Source organism: Catharus ustulatus, chromosome 10 (assembly GCF_009819885.2).
Source record: "Catharus ustulatus isolate bCatUst1 chromosome 10, bCatUst1.pri.v2, whole genome shotgun sequence".
NCBI lineage: Eukaryota > Metazoa > Chordata > Aves > Passeriformes > Turdidae > Catharus > Catharus ustulatus.
The window spans coordinates 2,699,753-2,721,521 of NC_046230.1; the positions used below are offsets into that span (position 1 = coordinate 2,699,753).

The window sequence follows — 21,769 nt, forward strand, 5'->3', positions numbered from 1 at the left end:
GGCCTCCAGGATGGAAGGATTTGAAAACTGGGAAGTCTGAGATTCCAACTTTGAGAGCTTTCTGTGGGTTTGGGTGGAGAGAGGACTTCTTGCCAGCATGAGTCCATGAGAACAATAACATCCTCTGCTGCTGGGGGAGCAGCGTGCCTGGGGTGCCTTAGGAAGCTGCTGATGTGCGTCCTGAGCGTGGCTCTTGGAAAGGCACTCACTCTCAAAACACAGCAGCAGCCTGCCATGAGCTTGGGTTGAAGGGATAATGTGCAGACTCAATTACAGAGAGTTCATTTCACTGAGATTTTGAAGCACAGATGTGTGTTCTTCTGTCATCCCACCACTTGATTTTGAGTATTGTCTTTTCCCCCTGCTATTTTCTTTCTCCATTGTAATTACTGCTGGCAATGTGACCCAGCTTGCTGGCTGTGGTGCCATGCCCATTTCCTGTGCACATCGTGGTGCAGACAGCCATTCTGGGTGGCTGATGGTCATTGACAGGGAAGCAAAGCTGAGGTATGCCCAGCAATGGAAGGACCACCAAATGCTGCAAGCACAGCTTTTGCTTCCTTTTTGCAAAGCTGAAGTTCAGGGGTTTGCTGCACTCTTTAATTTGGGCAAACCATGTGTATGGATAGTCCCCCACATGGGCTTCCTTCTGCAACTTGAGAAAGTGCAGCCAAAATAGCAAATTTTAGTCCATTGCAGTTGTTGTATTGCAGTAGCAGTGGAGTCCTGCCAATCCACAGCTCCATTCCAGGCTATGCAGTGCAGGCAGACAGCAGAGGAAAGTCTGCCCTGAGAGGACAAATCTTCTCTAAATAGTTGGGCTGTATAGCAGGAATGTGAGTCCTGCTGCTGACCTGCTGCTGACCTGATCAGACAATAACCAGATCAATAATAATGTAATCCTTCTGGCCAGACTTCTTGCACAGTTGCCTTTTCATTTAATCTACAGCAATAAAGTCAAGTCTTTGCCTAGGTATTTTTATTAATAGTTTTACAAGCAGAAGAAGAGTAGCCTTGGGCAAGTCTTTGCTATCTGCATGTCTCAGGACATTATAATCTGAAAGGATGTTGTCATGGCTGATAGTAGTTGTGTAAGATGATTACAAAACCAAGGGAGCTTTCAGGCCTGTTTACAAAAGCTGTGCTATTGTGTCTTCCTCCCAACGGTGAGAGCTCCAGGGGCTCTTTTACTGGAATGTGCAGCAGGGGAATTGGCAGAAATTAATATTTAGTCCTATTTGGGAGTGATAGCAGGTAATGACAGGGTGAGTTAGTGGTACAGCAAAACCTGCAAAAGTAAGGATGAGGAGATCTTCCTTCAGTTTTAGGGAGATTACCAGCAAATGGCTTCGCCTGATTCTGCTTTCTACTGTCAGCCTCCTACAGCAGCTTGTTCCCTTGAGTATTCCCACCTAGCAGAGGGGCTATCCTTAAACTGCCTGGCAGAGGGGTGGTGTGATCAGTCTCTGTGCATGCTAGTGACACAAGGAGATATTCAAAGCTTTTTTTGGGGAAAAAACCCATAAAATTCTTGTTACAGTTTTGGAACATGCTGATACAGAGCACCTTGTGGAGCAAAAGCAATTGTGTTTTTGGAGTAAGCAGACAGTCAAATTGTTTCCAAGGGGAGATTATAGACAATGACTAAGATGTGACTTCTGTGGAGCTTTGTTTTAATGACAACATATTGCTGCACATAAAACACATACCTTGAGGTAAATTCATAGCCTCTGGCACCAGCCTCTGAGAGGTTATTGCACGTTCAGTGTAACCAGACAGGCACAAAAATTTTTATCTTGAGTTGGCCTGTAAGCAGCTTTGGGATTATATTGCAAAAAGCTCTGTGATGCCTGGATTTTATGCATTTACATTAAACCCCAACAATTCCAGGAAGCATCTGAGTTCTTGTGCTGCTTATCACTTGTCTTACTCCTCATTAAAGACTACTTGGAAGAGAGAAAACGTACTGCAGTGATGCCATAAATCATATAAACAAGTAGAAGAATATCTTCCCCAATTATTTTTAAAATTAGTCTGCATCCTTTTCTGGCATTTAACTCCTTTTCTTTCAAAACACAGCTTGCTTTAAGAGGAGCACAAAACTGTAAACCACATCTGCCAAGCTCACAGTCCCCACTTGCTGTGCTGGGTTACACAGCCATAGTGAAAATGGGACCAAATTTCAGGACATATAGCGAAAGAGGGCAGCTGAGGTTGTGCTTCCAGGAGCTGGGGCTGCACTTTGTCTGGACTGTGCTGTAAGAACTGGGACCCACTTACATGGCAACTGAGCTCATGCTCACTTATGATAGGTCACTGTTTCACAACACACAACTGCAGAGAAGTTTTCTGTACTAAGGTGAGCAAAAGAGTCACAGTTTAGCCTTTGAGGTTCAATTTTGGTTTGTTCTGGCCCCTGATTTGCAAGAACTTTAAATGGAATTTGGCATTTCTTTCCTGGAAAAATCTGTGAGTGGAAAACTCAAAAGTTAGCTTCTACCTGTCAAAAGCAAGCACTGTGAAATACTTCCAAGGTAGTTACACATGAGCAGAGATGTCTATGTGGGTTAGAGCTTCACAGCCAGGTTTTAACAAGGACCTGTCTCAGCCTGGCTAATCAACCTGGCTGAAGCATTGAGTTGTTGTATCCTTGCTCCTCCTGGAGCTAGGTCATTGTGGGCTAATTTGGATATTGATCCTTCCAGTCTTGAATTAAAATTTTAAAATCACCTTGTGCTTCCTGATGCATATTCTGTGACTGTAAGGTGAGCTACTCCCCTGAATTAATAGCTTTGTTCCTGGCCCTGGCATGGCCTTCCTGTTCTGCTGGCCACAAGATATTTGGTGTGATACAATCCCAAAAGGAATTTTGTGTGCTGCCTGGGTGCTCTGCCCATCCTGGGATTGAGGAGAACATCAAAATATGTGCATGCTCAGCTGAACTCCTAACTGGTCCCAGTTATTAGCATCAGCTGGGTTGGTTGTACAGAAGTGGCTTCAGGCACTTGAATTCTCTGGTGTCTGACAGACTTGGTGCTGTCAGAGCAAAATCAACAGCCAGGTTTATTGAGAGATTACAATAAAAATTGCAAATTTTAAAGAGCAGTTTCCTAATGGTGCTTGAAGTGAGGCTGGATGTCATGCTCTGCCTGCAAAGAGCAGCTCTAGGGACAGCTGGCTGGTGAGCAGCCACGAGCTAATTGGAGCAAGGCAGCATTTCCCAGTGCAGCTGTTCTGCCCTTGCACAGATGAAAACTGCTCTGCACTCAGAGCAAACCTTGCTGGCCAAAGTCTTTGAAAGCCCAGTGAGAGCAGCAGGCTGGGGAGTGTGGTGCTCTGCTCCCTGTTCCCCTTGGCCCGAGCCAGGATGAGTGGGAGTATTCTGCTCAGCATGAATTCCTGCCCTAAGCATTCCTCCCTCCCCGCTGTGCCCCAGTGATGCTGTACTGCATCACATTGTCCTAAACCCCTTCTTCCCATGTCCTCTTCCCTTTGGGGGCTGGGCAGCTCCCTGACAGCCTCAGCTACAGCTTAACCCAGAGCATAAGTGCTCCTGTGATAGCATTTGACAGGCCTCATGTTTTATCTAGAGGGGGAACTTTCTCCAACACAAATAATAACATCTGAAATTTTGTTGCTGCTGACTGAGGGCAATTAAAAGCTAAATGTCACACAGCAGTGTAGGCTGCACTTTCCTAGTGAAAATAGTACATGGTGATTTGGTGGCAGCAGTTAATTAGTTTGGGCAAATGATCTCTTGCTGTGGATGTTTATCAGTGCAATCACATTTATAGCCAGACTAACAGGGTAGAAAAAAGGGAAGGGAATACTCTGCCCTTTTACATTAGGGAGAGCAGATCATCAAACAGTGTGACTCTTGCAAGACAGGGACCTGGCTCTGTGCTTTTTTCCTCAGCTCTCTGCTGAACAAAATGCTCAGCAGCAAGACTGGAGGTCACTGAGCTGCACACAACAAGAACTGACAGGTCTCTTTCCAGGATCTGGCTGAGCTGCAGTACATAAAAGAAAATGAGAGACATCCAGGTTCAGCAGAGCTCTTGGGAGGGGTGTTCAAAGTTCAGGCCAAAATGGGTACCAGAGACTGCTTTCTGTGCTCAGTGCACATCAAGAGGCACAGTGAGTACCAGGACTTCCAAATCCAAGTGTGGCTGTGTCAGAACACGTTTGCTGGGTTTGCAGAGTAGGGAAGTGTCTGGCACCTTTCTCTGGGAATAGCACTGAACTCAGGTGAAGACAGCAACAGCTACTGGGGCCCAGAAACACAGTGCCCTGAATTTAACTGGATTTGAGTGAGTTCATGGCAGATGCATTCTTGTTGCCCACTCTACATCAATCTTCTCTATAATTTAAAATAAAGCTGCTCTGAGCTTCTAACAACGTCATTTGAATATGCTTAGCTTGAAGCATGAAACTGTGTGTAGGCTGACTTGTTAAGTGTGTGTGTAGTGGTTTAAAGGTGATACAGAGCATATTTTTGGGCACCACAACAAGAGTGCTGTGGGATGAGTTGGAGATGATCCAGAAGGAAGTAATGAGAGTAATCCAGAGCATGTGATCTACAGAAGAAGTTTGGATGATTTCAGGGGTGTGCAGTAGAGGAGAATGGAGGAAGACATGAATCTTTGCTGGGGATAGTGAGGGGAGAGAAGGGGTTGGGAAATCTGGGCAAAGAGGTTTCTGATTTGATGCTAGGAGAAACCCTGGATAAAGATTACCTGGAGAGACTGTGAAGTCTCAGTCAGTAAAGGTCTTGAGGAGGAGATTGGGGAAACCTTTCTCAGAAACTACTACTGCTGTTGATTCAGCTTCAGAGCAGATGAACTAGCAAGAAGATTTTGTGAGGGTCCCTTCCAGTTTTGCCTTGTGTAGACAAGATAAAAATGAACACTGGGCTACCCACCTATGCTTTGAGCTGCAATTCAAGTAATTGGCTTCACTGATCTTTTTATTTCATTACTGCAGAGTAAATCACTTTGGCTCCATTCCAGTATTCCTTTACTCTAGTAAAAGTTGGATTAAATCCTTTCTATACTGTTAGAAGCACACTTATGTTTCCAAGATATTTATTCCCTACTAATTTATGTATTTAAAAGCCTACTGTGTATTTGTATAGAATGAAGATGACTTCACAGGCCCCCTCTTTCCATTTCAGTGCCATGTTTGTAGATATTTGAGATGTGAGTATTGTAGACTCAGTATGGTGCCTGGAAGGTCCCATAGGTAATTCAAACTATGTGAGTCATGTAGGAAGTATTAAATCAAGTTTGGTGTTCCAGGCAGCTCAGTACCCCATCTTGGAGAGCTTATCTTGGTGACTCTCCATTCTGTTCCAAAAATGAACAAAAAATATCCCCCAGGGATAACTGAGATATGATGGTGTTTAACTGTTTTACTGACATTGTCAGTTCCTGGTTTGTGGGACACACAATCCAGATGCCAGACGTTATCAGGGACTGCTTTCAGCAGGGACGTGCTGGATTCATGCTCTGTACTCAGTGTACGTGCAGTTTTTGGGGGGTGTCCCACACTCTGTCTTCTGCAATGTTCTGTTACATCTGTGTTTTCTTGCCTTTCTGACCCCATTCTTTTGTTAACACAGGTCAGAAACTACTAAAAATGGTATTGTACACCCACTGGGAATGAGAATTCCAGATTCTGCTGCTATGCCTCCAGGGCCATCTCCATGTCCTTGGTTGCTCGAAGTAGCTGCATTTGCTTTACCTTTGGTCATCTTAGAGCAGAGAAAACTGGGAAGGGATTGAAGGAGAGGTAAATTAAACCTGGACCAAGAGAGAATCAAAGCAGTTCCTCAACATCTTTCTCATTAGAACCCACTATAAGATGTTTGTGGGCCATGGGAATATAATTTACAAGTTGTTCTCTCAAGCCCAAATTTGCCTGTCTTTCGTTGCTGGATAAATGCAATCCATTAGTCAGAAGCTGAAGAGGCTTTTTCCACTGGTTGGATTGTTTCAACCTGTTTCTGAAACGTATTTTTGTGGTTTCATATGTTGTTTTGAAAGTCTAAATCCTCTCTGGAGATGAATATCTATGAGGTTGAGTGGCAACAAGAGGGAATCTTTCCCTTCTATACCACCCTAATTGTGGCTCTGGGGCTGGGGACGTGTTCCCTTCCTGGAATGAGGATGGGAAAACAAGCTGGCATCAACTTGTACAGGGCTCTCTGTTTGCTTTGCTTGTCCTCCTCTCCATCTTGGTCTTGCTCAGCTTTTTCCACACCACACAGAAAAGTGAGATTATTTGAGTGTGTGGTTAACAACAGCCTCACACTGGTGTCAGAAGCATGAATTAATAACTGGGGGGAAAGTGTTCTGGGTGATGGGTCTTTGTTGGGCAAGAGAGATGTATTCATGAGATGAAGCAGCCTGCACCCTTCCTCCCTTTGCTAATGTTACAGAAAGCTGTTGCTGCTCCTGTTCTATGGGAAGATGAGCAGGCTTTCTTCTCTTGCTGCTGGCTCCTGGTGTGATCTCACCTTTATGGTACCCTAGTGATAGTTTCTGCTCTGGACTGTCTTCACACACTGTCTAATTTTGGGATTTGTTGTCTCTTTGACTGTGGAAATATCTGAAATTTTAATGAGAGAATTTTTTTTTTTTACCAAAGACTCCTATTTTCATGTAACCATTTCTGTGAGCATGATGAAGATACTGGTTTTTGTGCCTAGCAAAATACTGTCAGGAGACTGAATTTGGTGCAAATTTCTCCTTTTCCTGCAGTTTTTTCCCAAAGGGACATCTTACTAAAATTATTCTAAGGAACAAAGTGGATGCTTAGTTGAGGAAGTAGCATCAATTGTGGTGAGACTGAGTTCACACTATTTCTATTCCCCAAAAGGGAGAGGAAAGTACTTGTCAAGTCCAGAAGCTCTCTTCACACAGCTCACCCTCAGCTCTCCCCTGGGTTTGACAGGTTTCAGTGGTTCTGGCAACAGGCAAGGCCATGGTGTGGTCATCACAGTGATGCTGCCGTGTTGTCACCAGGAGTGCAGAAGCTTTCTCATGATTTCCAGAACAGTTCTTCAGCTGTCATCATTTTGGAACTGAGAAAACCTACTGATTTCTTCATCAGCGCCAGTCTCTTTTATGAGTCCCAGACCTATTGCTCAGAAGAATAACATCTTCACAATCACTTTTCTGCCTCCCAAAAGGCTGGATTAAACTGGTGAAGCTGTAGATGTAGTGGTGGAGTCATTGGAGGTGTGATGATCCATGACCACAGTATCTGAGTGCCAGCCATTCCAGCTGTCAGTGGCTGAGCCCTCTCCAAAGTGACAACTCAAACTTCTGGTGATCCCAACCACTGCAGAACATGAGGATAAATGGTGATTACAAGTGAAAACTTTGTGTGTTGTGCTGCAGTATCGAAGAGGGCCAACATCAAAGGATGCTATTTTGTTGCTTTAGACTGGAAGTAATTAGAATGGAGGTATTAATTTTCATCATCACTCTGCTACTACCTTGTTTAGTTGTGAATTCATCAGTTCTTTTTGTCCCTCCCACCTAGGATCAATCTGAAAAGGGATATGTGCACATGGAGAGCATTTTCCTCACCTCTGAGAGAGCTCTCTAGCCTTTATCAGACTGGAAATGCTGTTCTGCACTGCAACCAGGCAAGCACTGTGTGCTTGTTCTGATTGTTTTGCTGTTGACATTTTTGAGATTATGCAAAGAAGGATCTGTGCAGTGTGGTGAAAAGAATGAACCCAAACCTTTAAGGTTACTCTGAGGTTAGTAATGAAAACTCATAGACCTCAGAAAATGTGCCTTGGCATGGGTTGGAAGCAGTGCTGTGTACAGAGCAATTATTCCCAAGAACACCAATTTCCAGTTCAAACAAGCTCAGACTGCATTTACAGCAGAGGGATACTGGAGTCAAGGGGATTGTTTAACTTCTGATACACTTTGATGACATTTCCAGCAGGAGAGATAAGCAGACGCCAGGAACATGGTTTAGAAATGGCAATTTCCTGCCCTCGGTGGAACTGCACCTGCTGAGTTCAGACATGGACTTCAGGGGAGGAATGTCCCACTTTTGGAGCCTGTCCTTTGCATTTGTGTTTGAAAGGAAAGAAGGCAGACAGAAGTGTAATTAATCAAAGTTTGAGGAAACAGGATTGTGAAGATTTATATCCCTCATCTGTATGTATAGTGGCTCTGTCAGCTGCATGATGGGCTCCTTGGAGGGCTGCTCTCTAATGGGGTGGGATGAGAGCTCTACAGTGCTGAAACAGCTCAGGGTGGGGAGATTGCTATAGGGTGATACAGGCCCCCATTGCCCACCTTTTGCTTTTGTCCAGAAGAAAAGAGGGGAGAAGAAATGGGCAGCACAGTTTGTTGATACAAGCAAAAAGCTTATTTGTAAAGATTTGTGAGTTTGCTTTGGGCCATTTTGTAAGTAGAAGGGTCACATCTGAATGGCTGCAGAGTGTTCTCTGCACCTGTCTGCCATGTCCTGTGCAGGAGTGCAGCTGGTGGCAGTGCTGGCTGTCTCCAGCACAGGGAGGGCTGTTAATCACAAAGAGCTGCATTGCAGCATCACCCCTAAGCCAGGCTGCCAGCAGAGCTGCAGCTCAGCATGCAGGATGCCAAACACCACAGGCATGTGTGTGCAGTTCCTGGCATTGCTGCACACCAATGGCCTCATGGGCCAAGAAAGCATCCTCAATTTTTCATGGATTTTACAGCATGCTAAGCTTCTATGCTTCCCACTACACGCTCTGTGCCTCACTCACTGATTTTATTCACTAGAATAATTCTCTTTCAAAACTCATTCAGAATAAACCAACACTCACTGTTCTCACCTGTCCATGAATACTAGATTTTATAAACACTGAGGAGCAGCAGAGCAGTATCTCATAGCTGCTTTTGAGGAAAAACCTGTGGCTGTTGAGTCGAGGCAGTGCAGCCCTGGCTGGCAGCACTGAGCAGGGTGAGCCCTGCCCTGCTGCCCAGCTCAGCTCCACACACCCCTTCCCTGTCAAGTTAAACAAATGGTTTTGGTGCTGAGAGCACTGGTCACTGTCACAGCAAAGATGGATGGCTTTCCAGGATGGATGGACTTCATCTGGGAATTTGTTTTAGAGCTTGGGCCAGGGGTTTTTTCATATCAGAGGAAGAAATTTATATCTTTTGACAGTAGTCTCCTGAGGGCCTCTTTCCTTTATTGGTACTTCAGTGTTGTCCTTTGATGTAATAATCCTGCATCACAGAGGCTGTCACTCAGACATGATCAAGTTGGACCTCTGGTGCAGGGAAATACCACCAAAGCTGAAAATAAAAATAATTATTTGAATTTATGAGACAGAGACAGCTATACCTTAACTCAAAGGAAGATGTTTCTGCACAGAACAATTCATGATGAATATGAAAATTAACCAGGAGCTTGGTCTTACAGAAATATGATTTCAACTGACACATTTTGTGTTTCCACTTCATCCAGACCATATCCCCATCCAGTTTAAAATGCACAGATATTATCCAATAGCAGTGGCACTGTGGAATTCAGTATTTTAAAATTTAGCTAAACATGGGAAAGATCACATTTTACATACCTGCCCTTGAGTGAAAGGATTATTGTGCTTGTTTCATAGATCCAAACAATTCATAAAGAATTGCAGGTTTGTTCTCCAGGGCAGTGCATTGGAACACACAGACACTTGCTCTGGAAGGGATGTCCTTGTTTAGCCTGGGTTTGTTTTGCAAGCAAGTTCCACACTGGTGTCAGACTTGCCAGGATGGCTTTGAGTGCTGCAGCCATGGCTTGAGGAGAATGTGCCTTTCCTGACCTGTGCCTTGGGTACAGCTGCCTTTGACTGGACTTCATTTTTACCATCTCCAGCTGGGGATGGGTTCAACTTCTAAATTGGTTTCCAAAACTTCCAAAATATTCTGTGCTGCATGCAAAGATCTGGAAGTGGTAATGTGTCATTTGGAATTCACAGTTCAAAATGCACGCTTAGCATCTCAGGCTCACAATTTGCTGAAATGCTGAGCTGACCAGTTCTGCTGCTCTGATTTCCTTCTCAAAGCCCACAGTAAACGTCCTAAGTGATGAATTTAACTGTGAAAGGCACCCTGGACAATGTGACCTTGACAGAATGTTTTTTTTTCCTTTTAAAGGGGTGATTAATAATGGCTTTGAATCGAGTACTTAATGCATTTCAAGAGGAATATTGTTTTCCTTGGAAGAGTTTTCCTGCTGTAGGGTGAGACTGCACCTGACACATCCAGCCACAGTTCAGACCTGGGGCTGAGTGTTGTGGAAGAACTCTGAAATGAGGCACCTTCTCACACCAGTTTCCAAGGAAACTTAATTTTATTGAAAGTAAAGCTTCCTTTTGTTTCTATGATATTTGAAGGTTTATTGAGATGCATCAATCAGTAGGTTCAGTATCTTGAGGATAATTCTTTAAATCTTATTTGCAGTGATCTATCATATCTGCATCTCCCGACTCCCAAGGAACATAAACTTTACAGTGGGCAGCTCAGTTAAGAGCAGAATCAAATACCAAAGGCAGTGAGGCCTCTCCTTGAATTCTTTAGTGTGTTTAATAAGAATATTGCTGTCCATATACGGTTTGAAATTACTTTGGTGCCGAGTCTTTCCCATGTATCACTGGCCGGGAAGCCTGGAGTCCCTGGGGAGGAGAGGGGTTGGGGCTGGCTGCTGTGGAGGGCACCCCCAGCCAAGCCCCAAGGGCAGAGACTCATCCAGGGCACCTCAGGGCTCCAACCTTCTTTCCTTGGCTTGTACACCTGGTCTTCAGCACAGACATTGATTACCAAAACCAGTCAGTTTTGCTTTGGCAACAAAATTTGCACTGACAAAAGTGTAAATCTGCCATGCCTGGGTTTAAATTTCCACCTGTCTCTGTCCTTGAGGGCCCTGAGCTGATGTGGTGTCCTGCTATTCTGCACCCATCTTCCAGTGGCAATGCTCTTGTGCCTTTTTCTACTCAAATACAAAAACTGGATTACATTTGGCCATGGTCAGCAGCTGTCCTGTAGCTTGCTCAGAGCTGATCTCCCAAATCTGTTCTAAAACCACCAAAGAACTCCCCTGACTAATTCAGAGCCTGGCTTTGAGTCCTTGGTTGTAGCATTGTGTGATTCAAATTTCTGCTACAAAAAGTCTGACCCCTTGGCTATTGTGGTAACCGTAGTTAAATAATATTAATCCTTAATTTTCTGTTTTCCCCTCAGAAATATTTGGTAGATTGATCTCAGGGATTTTCTTAGAACTCAGATTAAAATATAAACTGGGACAGAGGGATTTCCTATAGGTAAAGCAGTTTTACCAGTATTTTTAATGAAAATATTGTATCCTCAGCATGAAACCAGATGTGTTGTGTGTTACATGAAGGCTGGTCATGCAAAATAATGTCAACAAAAGAACCTTGCTGCCCCTTGAGACTTATACTTGATAATGCACAAGAGCAATTGAAAGTCTTCTCATGGCATTCATTTTTAATTACTTCTGTGGTCCAAGGTCATAGATACAAGCCACTTGTCAGCCTGGATAGCTTCTCCAAGATAAAGAATGAATTTATGGCATTTATGCAGAATTCTGGGAAAAACCAAAGGACACATTTTTCAAACTGAAGTGTTCTAAGTTAGTTCCTTAAACCCATGCTCAGACACTTGGATAAACAGGCTGCCTTTCACAAGTGCCAGCAGAGGCTCTTTGTGCTGACACTGCTGCAAACAGCCTGTGCCCAGGGCATGTGTCACTCCCCAGCCCAGGCTGGGGCTTGCAGCCTCCTCCAGGCTCTGCTGTTAGTTTTGCCTTAACCAAAGTGGCCCCATTGTCAAGGCTTTAAATTATTATGAAAACAATTCTTCATTTTTCATCATTCAAGTTATAATGTGGATGATGCCATTGTAAGAAAGATCTGTGTCTGTTTTGTTTCCGTGCAAAGTTGGCATGGCCAAGTGGAACATTTTAGGGACTATTGTGATATGAATTGTTTTACATCCTAGTGGCAATCGTTCATAAAAATTATCTTAACCATTCTTTACAGTATGTTTTTTCATGCCAGTAGCTAAAGACTTCTTGTGTAGTGGAATTTTCTTGTTTTTAGACTGTGACTTAAGACTGAAGAAAATGTTTTGCTTTTTGGCAACAAAATCTCTAGCAATGACTTCGCTTCCAAGCTCTTGGTGTTTTGAGGGTGTGCTTGAATGTAGAGACAGAATAAAAATGCAGAATCTTTGGAGATATAAGTCACCCAGAATTTTCTACAGCATGTTTGCATTCTTTCCTTTTTTTAGTAAAGTAACAGGTACAAGAAAGGAGGCCCTGTGAGAGCCCATGGTGCTTGGGTTCCCACCACTCTCTGTGAGTACTCTGAGGAAGTTGTCTTAGAGGTGAAGCAAATCCTTGCTAAATCAATAGAATTAAAATAGACAAGGACAGTGTAAGCTTTGGGACATAACAGCACTTGCATGAAGAAATCACCAATTAAGTCTTTGGAAAGCAGCTGCAGAGGCAGGAGAAGCAACAGTTCCTGAGAGAATGGGGAAATACTTTCTAGTGAAGGTCTTTATTTGAGGGCTGGTGATGACTAGAAATATTGGTTTTCTCTGTATTGTTTAAGAGTCTTTCATTTACATTCTGGAAAAAGAAAAAAAAGCTTTAAAACACAGATTTTGGGAATGCTTGAGTATGCACCAGGGCTTTGGTTCAGATGATCACAGATGAAGTGAAGGCAGAGCAATAAGACTCAGTAGCAGTAAGGTAAGTGTGCCTCCCTTGTTTGCATGTTCCCACAGGCAACTTCCATATATTTGTGCAAACAAAAGCTGAGAGAAGCCCAAAGGGGATTCTAGGAATGATGCCACATGTAACCATGCACTGAGGTAGCAGCAAGTACTGAGATCATATAGGGCAGTCTGTGGGAATAATCTTTTAAATAAACAGTGTGTCTCTTTTTGCCACGTTGCTGGTCTTCCAACTTGTGGGATGTGCCTATAAGGTTTTGAAAATCTGGAGCTGATGCTCTTCTAAAAAGAAATTCCTGGAATCTTATTGACAAAATCTCTTCCAGTCCATTTTGTCAGGCCTGTCAGCTGTACTAACACTCTTTGATGCTGCTTTTACCTCCTGTGTTTGCTGAAGTAGGTGTTGCCTGCTGTAAATAACCATTGTTCTGGTTTCCTAGCCCATTTGTTTGAATTTCCTCGGTTTTTGTGGCACTTCTGGACAAGAATGGGTGGATATGGATACAGGGATGTAGCATTTTCAGCTTTGCAGGTGAGTGTGGCTCAGTGAGGACACTGCTGCTCTGACCTGACTCTCGTCACGCTCACCAGGCAGTGTCTGAGACATTCCCCAGCCAGCAGCCTGGCAGGAGTTTGGGAGGCAGTGCTCTGATGAAGGGGCAGCCTTTGAGCAGTGTTTGTATCAAGGGAGAACAGTTTGGTCTGAGGTTGATTTTTACTGAAGTTGTAGCAGGCAGCAGAGTGAAATGGGCAGGTGAGAATTCTGCATGGGTTCAGAATGTCAGTGCTTGTCAGAAATGAGAAAAGCAATCATTTCAGTCTTTCACAGAGGAAGCATTCAAAAAATGATGGTCAGCTGTTTCACCTCAGCACACACACATACCCAAACTCCTTTGAATTTTATTCAGTGGATAAAACTCGTTTTTGGGGCAGGAAATGATCTGCTAGCTACTCCAACCTGCACACCCTACCAAGGGCATGGTGAAGAATGTGCCTGGATCCTGGGAAGGATTTGTCTGCTAGCTTCGATTGCTGCCATTGACTTCATGCTTAGATTGTGATAGGGCTTAAAGGACTGAACTCAAATTGGCCCCTGTTGTGTTCAGGGTTGTCCAGACATAAAGTAAATAGCATTTCCAGAGACATTAATCTGCTAAACGAGAGCAAACAGTCACTGTGGATGAGTAATCAGACCTGAGCAAATAAACAACAAATACATGGAGGAGGAGGACGTGCCTGCTTTTTTCCAAGTCAGTAGCTGTGATGGGAACAAGGCCAGTGAATTAATAGTTTGTGTGCAGTGCAACAGAGGGACTTTTCAACAAAGGAGCAGGCTTTGGATGAAGAGAATATATTTATGTGACTTTCTCTCTGTTTTTCCCATTATGTCCACTCTTTTTCAAAGCCAGTTAAATCACTCCCCCTGTCCCAGTAGTGCCATCACCCAACGAGCCAGGAGGGAGCAGCTCTGTGCCCTGGGTGTGCCAGGGCAAAGTGGGCCAGGCTGCAAGTGCAGAGCAAGTGGTGATGTGGGAGTCAGAGCTGCAGAGCCATTCATAATCCACAGCTCTCTTCCCCATAATTATCTCTGCTTCCCGAGAGAGTTGAGAGCTCCCTTAAACCTCCCTGCAAGTCATTTAGATTCTAATTGGGATTTAAAAACTCTTGAAACCTGAGTGGGTGGCTCAGTGCATTATTGCTGATGAATGGTACCCCAGGTGATGTGCCCAGCAGACCCACAGAGGATCTGGGCTTGGTTTTCCAGTGAAGAGCTGGCCTTTCTCTTTTCAAGCACAGATTTGCTCTTTACCTCAGCTAATTAGAAACTGGCTTCACTCACTAAAGAAATTCTGTTTGTGGCACTATACCAAAGTGTTAATTCAATTTTGTTATGTTGAATCCTTGCCCTTCTTAATGTTTCTTTACAATGGAGGGGAGGAAGCTTGCTTTCTCCACTTAAATATTTTCTGTCTTTCCTTCCCAGCCTGTGGTTTCTCCTTCAAAGATTGGCTTAACATGGTTTAATTACCTACTCAGAAATGTCATCATAAGGACCTCAGCTCTCTAGGCTTGGTTTTGAAGGACCATGTTCCTGGTGTTTTGGTGTTTTTTGGTTTTTTTTTCCTCCTCATGAAGCTCATCCTAACTGGTCATTGTTCCCTTGTTGCTAATTCCCTGCCTGACTTCCCTCTTCCTGTTAACCTGGCCCACAACATCAGCAGAATGATGAGAGAGGGTCCATCAGCACAGTAAGAGCTGGAGAATTGCCCTGCTGGGGCAGGCGTGGGATGACATCACTCTGATGGATTCCACTGTGGCAGCTGCACAGGGACCTCCGTGGGCCGAGCATCTGATAAATGAACCACATAATTGAGAACAGGGCTGATGGAGGCTGCAGCACTGTTTTTAGGGGGACAGGGGTTTAGCAATCCCAAATGGGTGAGGAGGAGGGTTGAGGGGCTCTTCTCACCTGGGCAATGAAGTCTGGGTGTGTTCCCAACCCCATGCACGCCATTCACTTTTTTATCATCTAAAATCTCTTGAAGTGCTTCCTGCAGCAGCTGCACTGCGCTTTGCTGTGGGCTGCACACAACCACAGCAATCTCTGCTCAGTGAGGCAGAGGAGATGATGTTGTTAGCTCTGAATTAATTTGCTCTGTGAGTGTAAATCAGCCTCCTACTGTTGTTTTGGTGAATTATTTTAAATGTAAATGCTACAGAGACAAATGAAATGGGTGGATGTGGAAAAAGCACACTTGAAAGAGAGAATTCAAATACAGAAAAATTGTTCCCTTTGTCAATATAATGTGCTTTTAATAAACTATGGATGCTCTTGGCTTTCTAAGCTGCCTGTAATCATCATGGATTCCTGTCCCAGCCTTACCCCTAAAAGCTGTAGACTGTAAGTCAAGTAAAAACAGATAACCAACATTTTAGGAAAACGCCTCTAGCCCATTTTCCTTCAGTCCTGGGTCATTGTTCAGGCTTGTGACCCAGACACGTCTGGAGCTCCTTGCCACTGGGGAACTGCTGGGGTTTATTCCAGCTGACAAACTCTGTGAGTTTGAGAGAGCTCTGTTAAGAGGCTGTGCTAAATTTGGGGCTGTAGTGTCCAGCTCCTCTGAGGAAACTATTCTAGAAATTTATTCTGGGAGAATAATTTTCTAGTGAGAGGAGGGGATTATATAACTTTAATTTTTTTTTTTTGTGGTGATAGGTGTGTGGGGGATTTTGGGTGTTGGTTTGGGTTTTTGTTTGAGCTTCTTATTTGTTTGATTGTTTAACAGCAACTCGTATTCACTAATTCCTGGCACTTGGAATGAGGCAGGTCCAATCTTTGAGAGAGGAGCAGAGCACAAATGTGTGGAACTCCATGACCTGTACTAGGTGACATTACTCTTAACTGAACTCTGGACTACAGTTAACATCTGCTTTTTGAGACCTCCAGTAGACACTATAATTCCAACTTCATCTTCCCACCAGTTTGATGAACAGCACAAAACCTTTTCTCTTGTTTGCCCTCCCTGCCATCTCTGTGGTGGTGAAGATGGAGGCTGTCCCAGTGCAGCCTGGCTGGTGTGTTCTCCAGTGTCACCTGAGCTTGATTGTGAAAATCCCACCTTGCAGGCAGCTGCCTTCCAACTATCCCAATTTCCCTCTGGGCAGGCTGCAGTTGCACTGGCAGGGTGGCAATGAGCTGTTCAGCCATGGCTTGCCTCTCCCTCTGGGCACAGAGTGCTCTTCTCTGTGAGTGCACAGAGCTGGTAACAGCTCCAGAGGCTTTCTGGTGACATGGAGAGCTCTGGAGCTGTGCACAAGTACCCTTAGAGTTGCTTGGCATCACCCTTCTGCAAGCTGGGGCACAAGCAGAGCCCAGCCACGACCCTTCCCACTACTGCCTGCTTATTCCTGCATTCCAAACTCAGTAGGAGCTGTAAGCAGGGTGAGCCCTTCCCCTGGGCCATCTTGACCAAGCTCCACTTGATTTGCACAGAACCCTTCCCTTTCATCCATGAATGGCAGCCCCAGTGCTGCCTGCTCAGACACTCAGACCACCTGTGCCACTCACTGCTTCCAGTGACATGTTCTGTATGAGTTCTGAGGCTTCACATCCTTCACATCCTCATCCAGTTGGGTTTTTGATACTTTATCTGTATGGTTGCATTAAAAAAGAGTTTGTGTGGCATTCTTTTGTGAGCTGCTCTTGCTAGAATTATCCATCTGCTTTTGTATTGTAATGACACAAATCCCAAGCTTGGGCTAGGACTAACAGCAGCGTGAAACAGGTTTAGTTCTTGCACATATTGGCTGTAGTACTAAATGTTGGTGACTCCCCCTCCCTGTTCCTGTGTGTGGGATTTGTTGCCATATTTAGTGAAATTTCTCAGGACAGAGGTATAAAATATGAAGAAATCTGCTTGAGTTAATTGATGCTTGGCTTTACTTTTTGGCAGAATGTTGTTCCTTGGTGTGGCCTGACTGCCAGGGAGGGCAGGTCTGGTCAGTGTTTCAGAGAGGCCAGGCATGACCGTGCCACTGAATTTCAGTGTTACACAGAGATGAGCACTTGGAGGTGGCAGGAATGGAGATGTGAATTAGCCACTGTGCAGTTTAACAGCAGCCTGTCCAGCCAGTGCTGTGCTGTTGGGGAGGCTGATAGACTGTTTCAGCAATCTCTGCTAACTTGTCTTCTAAGATTTTTGTATAGTGCTTGCTTCTTTTCTACTTGACCTAGTTTATGCTTTGCACGTTAAGTCAGTTCCTACACTAAAAGCCTTCCTTCTCCTACTTCCCTGATGGTTTTCTAGTGCATTGGGTCACCATTCCACACTACTATTTTATTTATTTGTGGTCATGTCTTTCATCTAACCTGCTTCCAAGCAAATTCTCATTTTTCATTAATTTAATTCTTCCCTTCAACATTAGTTTGGGAAAATGTGTAATGGCTATCTTGGGCCATTCTTCCTCAAGGACTGAGAACTTTCTCATGCTTATAAAATGAAGTTTTGGTGTAATATGTCTATGAGGACTTTTTTTTTTTTGCCAGGAAAACTAATCCCAAATGCAGTAGCAGGTCTTGAGACAGCAGAGAATTGATGAGCTTGGTAAGATCAGAGAGGAAAAACAGATCTCTAGTAAAAGCAAGCACAGCTTTCAAGGCACTTAGCAGAGGTATAGAGCATTTTAAGTAACACAGATAAATACCTCCCTGGAGCTTTTGCTTTTTCATCTAAGCACAGATCAGAGAACAAATAGGAAAATGCGGAGGCAAAAAACAAAAGCTTTAAAGGTGCCAATGAATATTTTTCAAGCTGAAGGTTACTTTTAGCAGTGAAAATAGGAGAAGACGTGTAAAATAAGGGAAAAGAATAAGATCAGAGGGCAGAAGAAGAGTTTTGAATTAAGTGACTGCTGACTTGCTTCTTACAAATGATTTATATTTATTTGTTCTTGAAAAACATTTCTAATTTGTTTCTGTGCTACACTAACACACTGAAAGTTGTTCATTACTATCAGACAAAGGTTTTTTTAGACAGTGTTTGAGCAAAAAATGATACCTTTAATGGCCTAAATTTAGTTTTAAAAGTTACAACCATGGTAACTCTGCATGAAATTATCATATCTGTGGTACTCCAGCTGGTTTTGAGTTTTATATTAATGGACTAGGTCTAACCCCAGAATTGCTTTATATGCAATTTATACTACTGAACATATTCCGTGCAGAATTTCTGTACAATGAACGATGTGAGGTGTCAGAGCAAAGCTAGGGGAACGCTTGATTTTTTTGTGAAATGTCACTTAAAGTTGAACGGTTGGGTAGTTCCATACTTGCACAGAAAGCTCTGCTTTAATCATAAGCTCATATGCACCTCTGTGTCCTCAATTGCCATCAATACCAAGTGGAGTTCCAGCTTCAGACAGTGTTTGCTGTGTTGTGCCTATTTATTGAATTCAAAGCATAAACAAGCAAGTAGTTAGTTCAAAAATAGCTCATACTTGTCATTTTGATGTCAGGTCACCGCATTGAACTGATAGCTGCTACACTGAATTTATACCTCACTGTTATAAAGTGATCAGGTGGTGCAGCCTTAACAAACCTTCCCTTGTACTGAAAGTGTTGATGAGGACAAGCTCTGCAGGTCTGGCTGTAATCTCTGTCAGCACTTTATTCAGTGTAATGTGGTGCAGCTTTGGTTTCAGGTAATGAAAGCTAACAAGCCATAGGGTGCTTTTTTTGACCCAATGGCACGATTAGGTGCATAAGATGCACTTGCATCGTGAAGGGAAATGAGGGCTCAAGACCAGGTTTGTGAGTTGCTCCCTATTAAAGCTCTGCAAGGTCAAGTTCATAAGACTTTTTCCCCTGTTCTGCAAAAATTTGGAAGGTAACATCATGTAACTTGCACAGCCAAGACTGTTGCCAGGAGTGTTGATAGTAATGTTTGTGTTTTCATTCAGTTCCACTCCTGTAGCCATGTCAAGTCCACTGAACTAAAATCATTATTTATATCAGCTGTTCTCTGCATCATGTCTGTGTAGGCACTTGTTTCATGCACAGAAATCTTTGTAAAGCTCACTGCTTTGTCATGGAAACTGTTACCCTAGCAGTTGCTAATCCAGATGAATATATCAGCAAGTGTTTTCTTTAATCACTGTCATTTTTCACAGATTTGAGAACAGAAAGTTCACATTCAGTAACCAGTACAAGGATAGGATGAATGACACTACAGGCTACTGAAGGGTATTTGCTAACACCTCAAGGAGACTTTAGGAAAAAGATCCTGCCCATGAAACAGATGAAGTGACACTTTCTTCTGTGCACGGAGTATAAATACCACATTTTTATTTCTCTCAGGCTTGAGACTTCAGTGTTTGTTGTAGTTGCAGACTGTGAACTCTCCATTATCTGGAGCTTGTTTGGGGCTGTGCTGAGCAGAATGGCCTTCCTGTGGTAAAAATGGATAATTCTGGAGCAAGCACCCTTTTAGGCATCAAAAAAGGATTCTAAAAAAAGTGTGTGGACAAAGAGGAAAGTGAACATTTTTCCCAAAGGCTGAGATTTCCTTTGATCTGATAGGATTTGGTAAATCATAATCCTCAAGGTATGAAGTGGCAGACACGAGCTGCTTGTTATCTAGTCCAGTTTCCTGTCAACACAGCAAGGTCCTACTAAAATCACATTTGTGCCATCATTGCCCTGTGCCTTTTTTCAGACCTTGTTTTCCTATTATTGCTTGATCTTTTCTTTGCAACATGCAGAAGTTGTTGAATTTTTCAAAATCATATTTTCCAGTCTAGAAAAAGACACAAATGGGGGTAAAACATGAGTGGAGAAAAATTCTCTGAAAAATAGGCATGTGTAAGGGTGGAATTCTGCCCCAGAATTCCCTCTGTAGTTTCCCTGTCTTTTTCCCCTTTGTGCTGCATTACAGTGCCCCTTGCCCCAGTGAGCTCCTATCCTGGCTCAGTGCTGCTGAGCTCCTGGAGTCCTGGAGGACTGTCCCTGTCAGTTGTTTTCTCGTTTTCCTTCCTTCATTCTGTTCCTACTCAAAGGCAAAACACTGTTTATGATGTTTTGTAATGGGACACCCCCAGGAAGCATCCCTTAAATCAAGTCCTGAATAGCACCAGTGTGAGGAGGGAACCTGGCTCAAGATGGTACAAGGATCTGGGATCGTGGAGTGCTGGGGTTTGATCAGGATAGGAGTGTTACAGGGGGACATAAAACATAACCCCTGTTATAGGGTTCCAAAGGACCCACCCTTAGCTTAGCAACAGGCTGCAACCCCTGCATTCCTTCCCTTGAAAGAGGATATTGATTTTTAGACACTTGTTGAGGGTGAGGGTAGTCCCCAACAATACTTTTTAGGGTTCCTCTGATATTAGGGCAATAGTGGCAGAAAATAAAAGAAGAGTGGTGCAACGACCACAGCTAGCAACATAAAATACTTTAATAATAGTGAAAATAAATGTGGGATGAGGCCCAAAAATCCGAACTCTAACCAGGTCTTTCTAGGAGTTGGTGGTTGAAGACCAAGATGCAGGGAGGTCCAGGGTATAAATGGTGAGCAGGAAAAGGGGTGGAGTTGAGGTTAGGGTCCAATGGGTATAGGGGAAAGTGGTGCAGAGGTGAGGTAAGGGAAAGTAGGGTCCAATGGGGACAAGAGGAAGGGAGAACATTCTGGAGACTGGGAGTGGTGATGATAACTGGAAAATGAGGGCTGGGAATGTGTATGAGGCATTAACATGGGTGATTCCATGGAACTACTTCTTTTGGGATCACCACAACTCAAACAGATGCCTGCCAAGGCCTAGGGCTGGGGTACAGGTCTTCCTCAGTAATGGTTGCCTGACCTGGAATACAGGTCAGGCTGACTCCTACACACACCAGTTGTCCAGGTTGCCCCAGAGTAACGTGGAGAGGCTCCAGATGCAGTTTCCCATATTCCCCTGGGACTGCCCCTGCCTCTGGGCTCACTGCAGATTCACTACAGTGTGCTCTGTGCCCATTTGTGCATTTTGCTGTTGCAGTGATCACGGATGGAGCGCTGGACAAGACAGCCCTGACAGACGATGTGGGGAGCGAGGAGGATCTGTATGAGGAGTTCCGCAGCTCCAACCACCGCTACGGCCACCCCGGGGGCGGCGGCGAGCAGCTGGCCATCAACGAGGTACTGCTCCCTGTGGGATTGCACACTTTAGGTTCATATTTGGCACTGAAATGGTTTCTCCTGTGGTTCCCCCATGGTCTGTTATATGGTTTAACCCTCCCCTTTTTCCTCCAGCCAGACCTGATTGGCAGTGACCTGGGGTTCCTCTGTCCCGTACCCAGGTTTGAAAAATCCCTGCGATTTCCCACACTCTCTTCTCTTTCCCCTGGAACCCATTCAGGAATAAAGGCTTGGATTATCCTGGGAAGAAGAGCCTCCTTTGGTCTTTTATCTCATTCCTGCTGGATTCTAAGCCTTCTCCTGGTCTTGAGCTAGCCTAGAAGACAGAGAGGA

The 21,769-nt window shown here is 44.1% G+C and overlaps 1 protein-coding gene across 2 annotated transcripts in view; it reads left to right on the forward strand.

Annotated features, from left to right (window-relative positions):
* Positions 1-21,769, forward strand: part of ARHGEF4 (Rho guanine nucleotide exchange factor 4) — a 204,167-nt gene that overhangs the window by 137,146 nt on the left and 45,252 nt on the right. For both annotated transcript variants that reach the window (XM_033068551.2, XM_033068552.2), the window contains one exon: positions 21,297-21,436. In XM_033068551.2, coding sequence (XP_032924442.1) covers positions 21,297-21,436 — 140 coding nt within the window. The remainder of the gene's footprint in view (positions 1-21,296; positions 21,437-21,769) is intronic.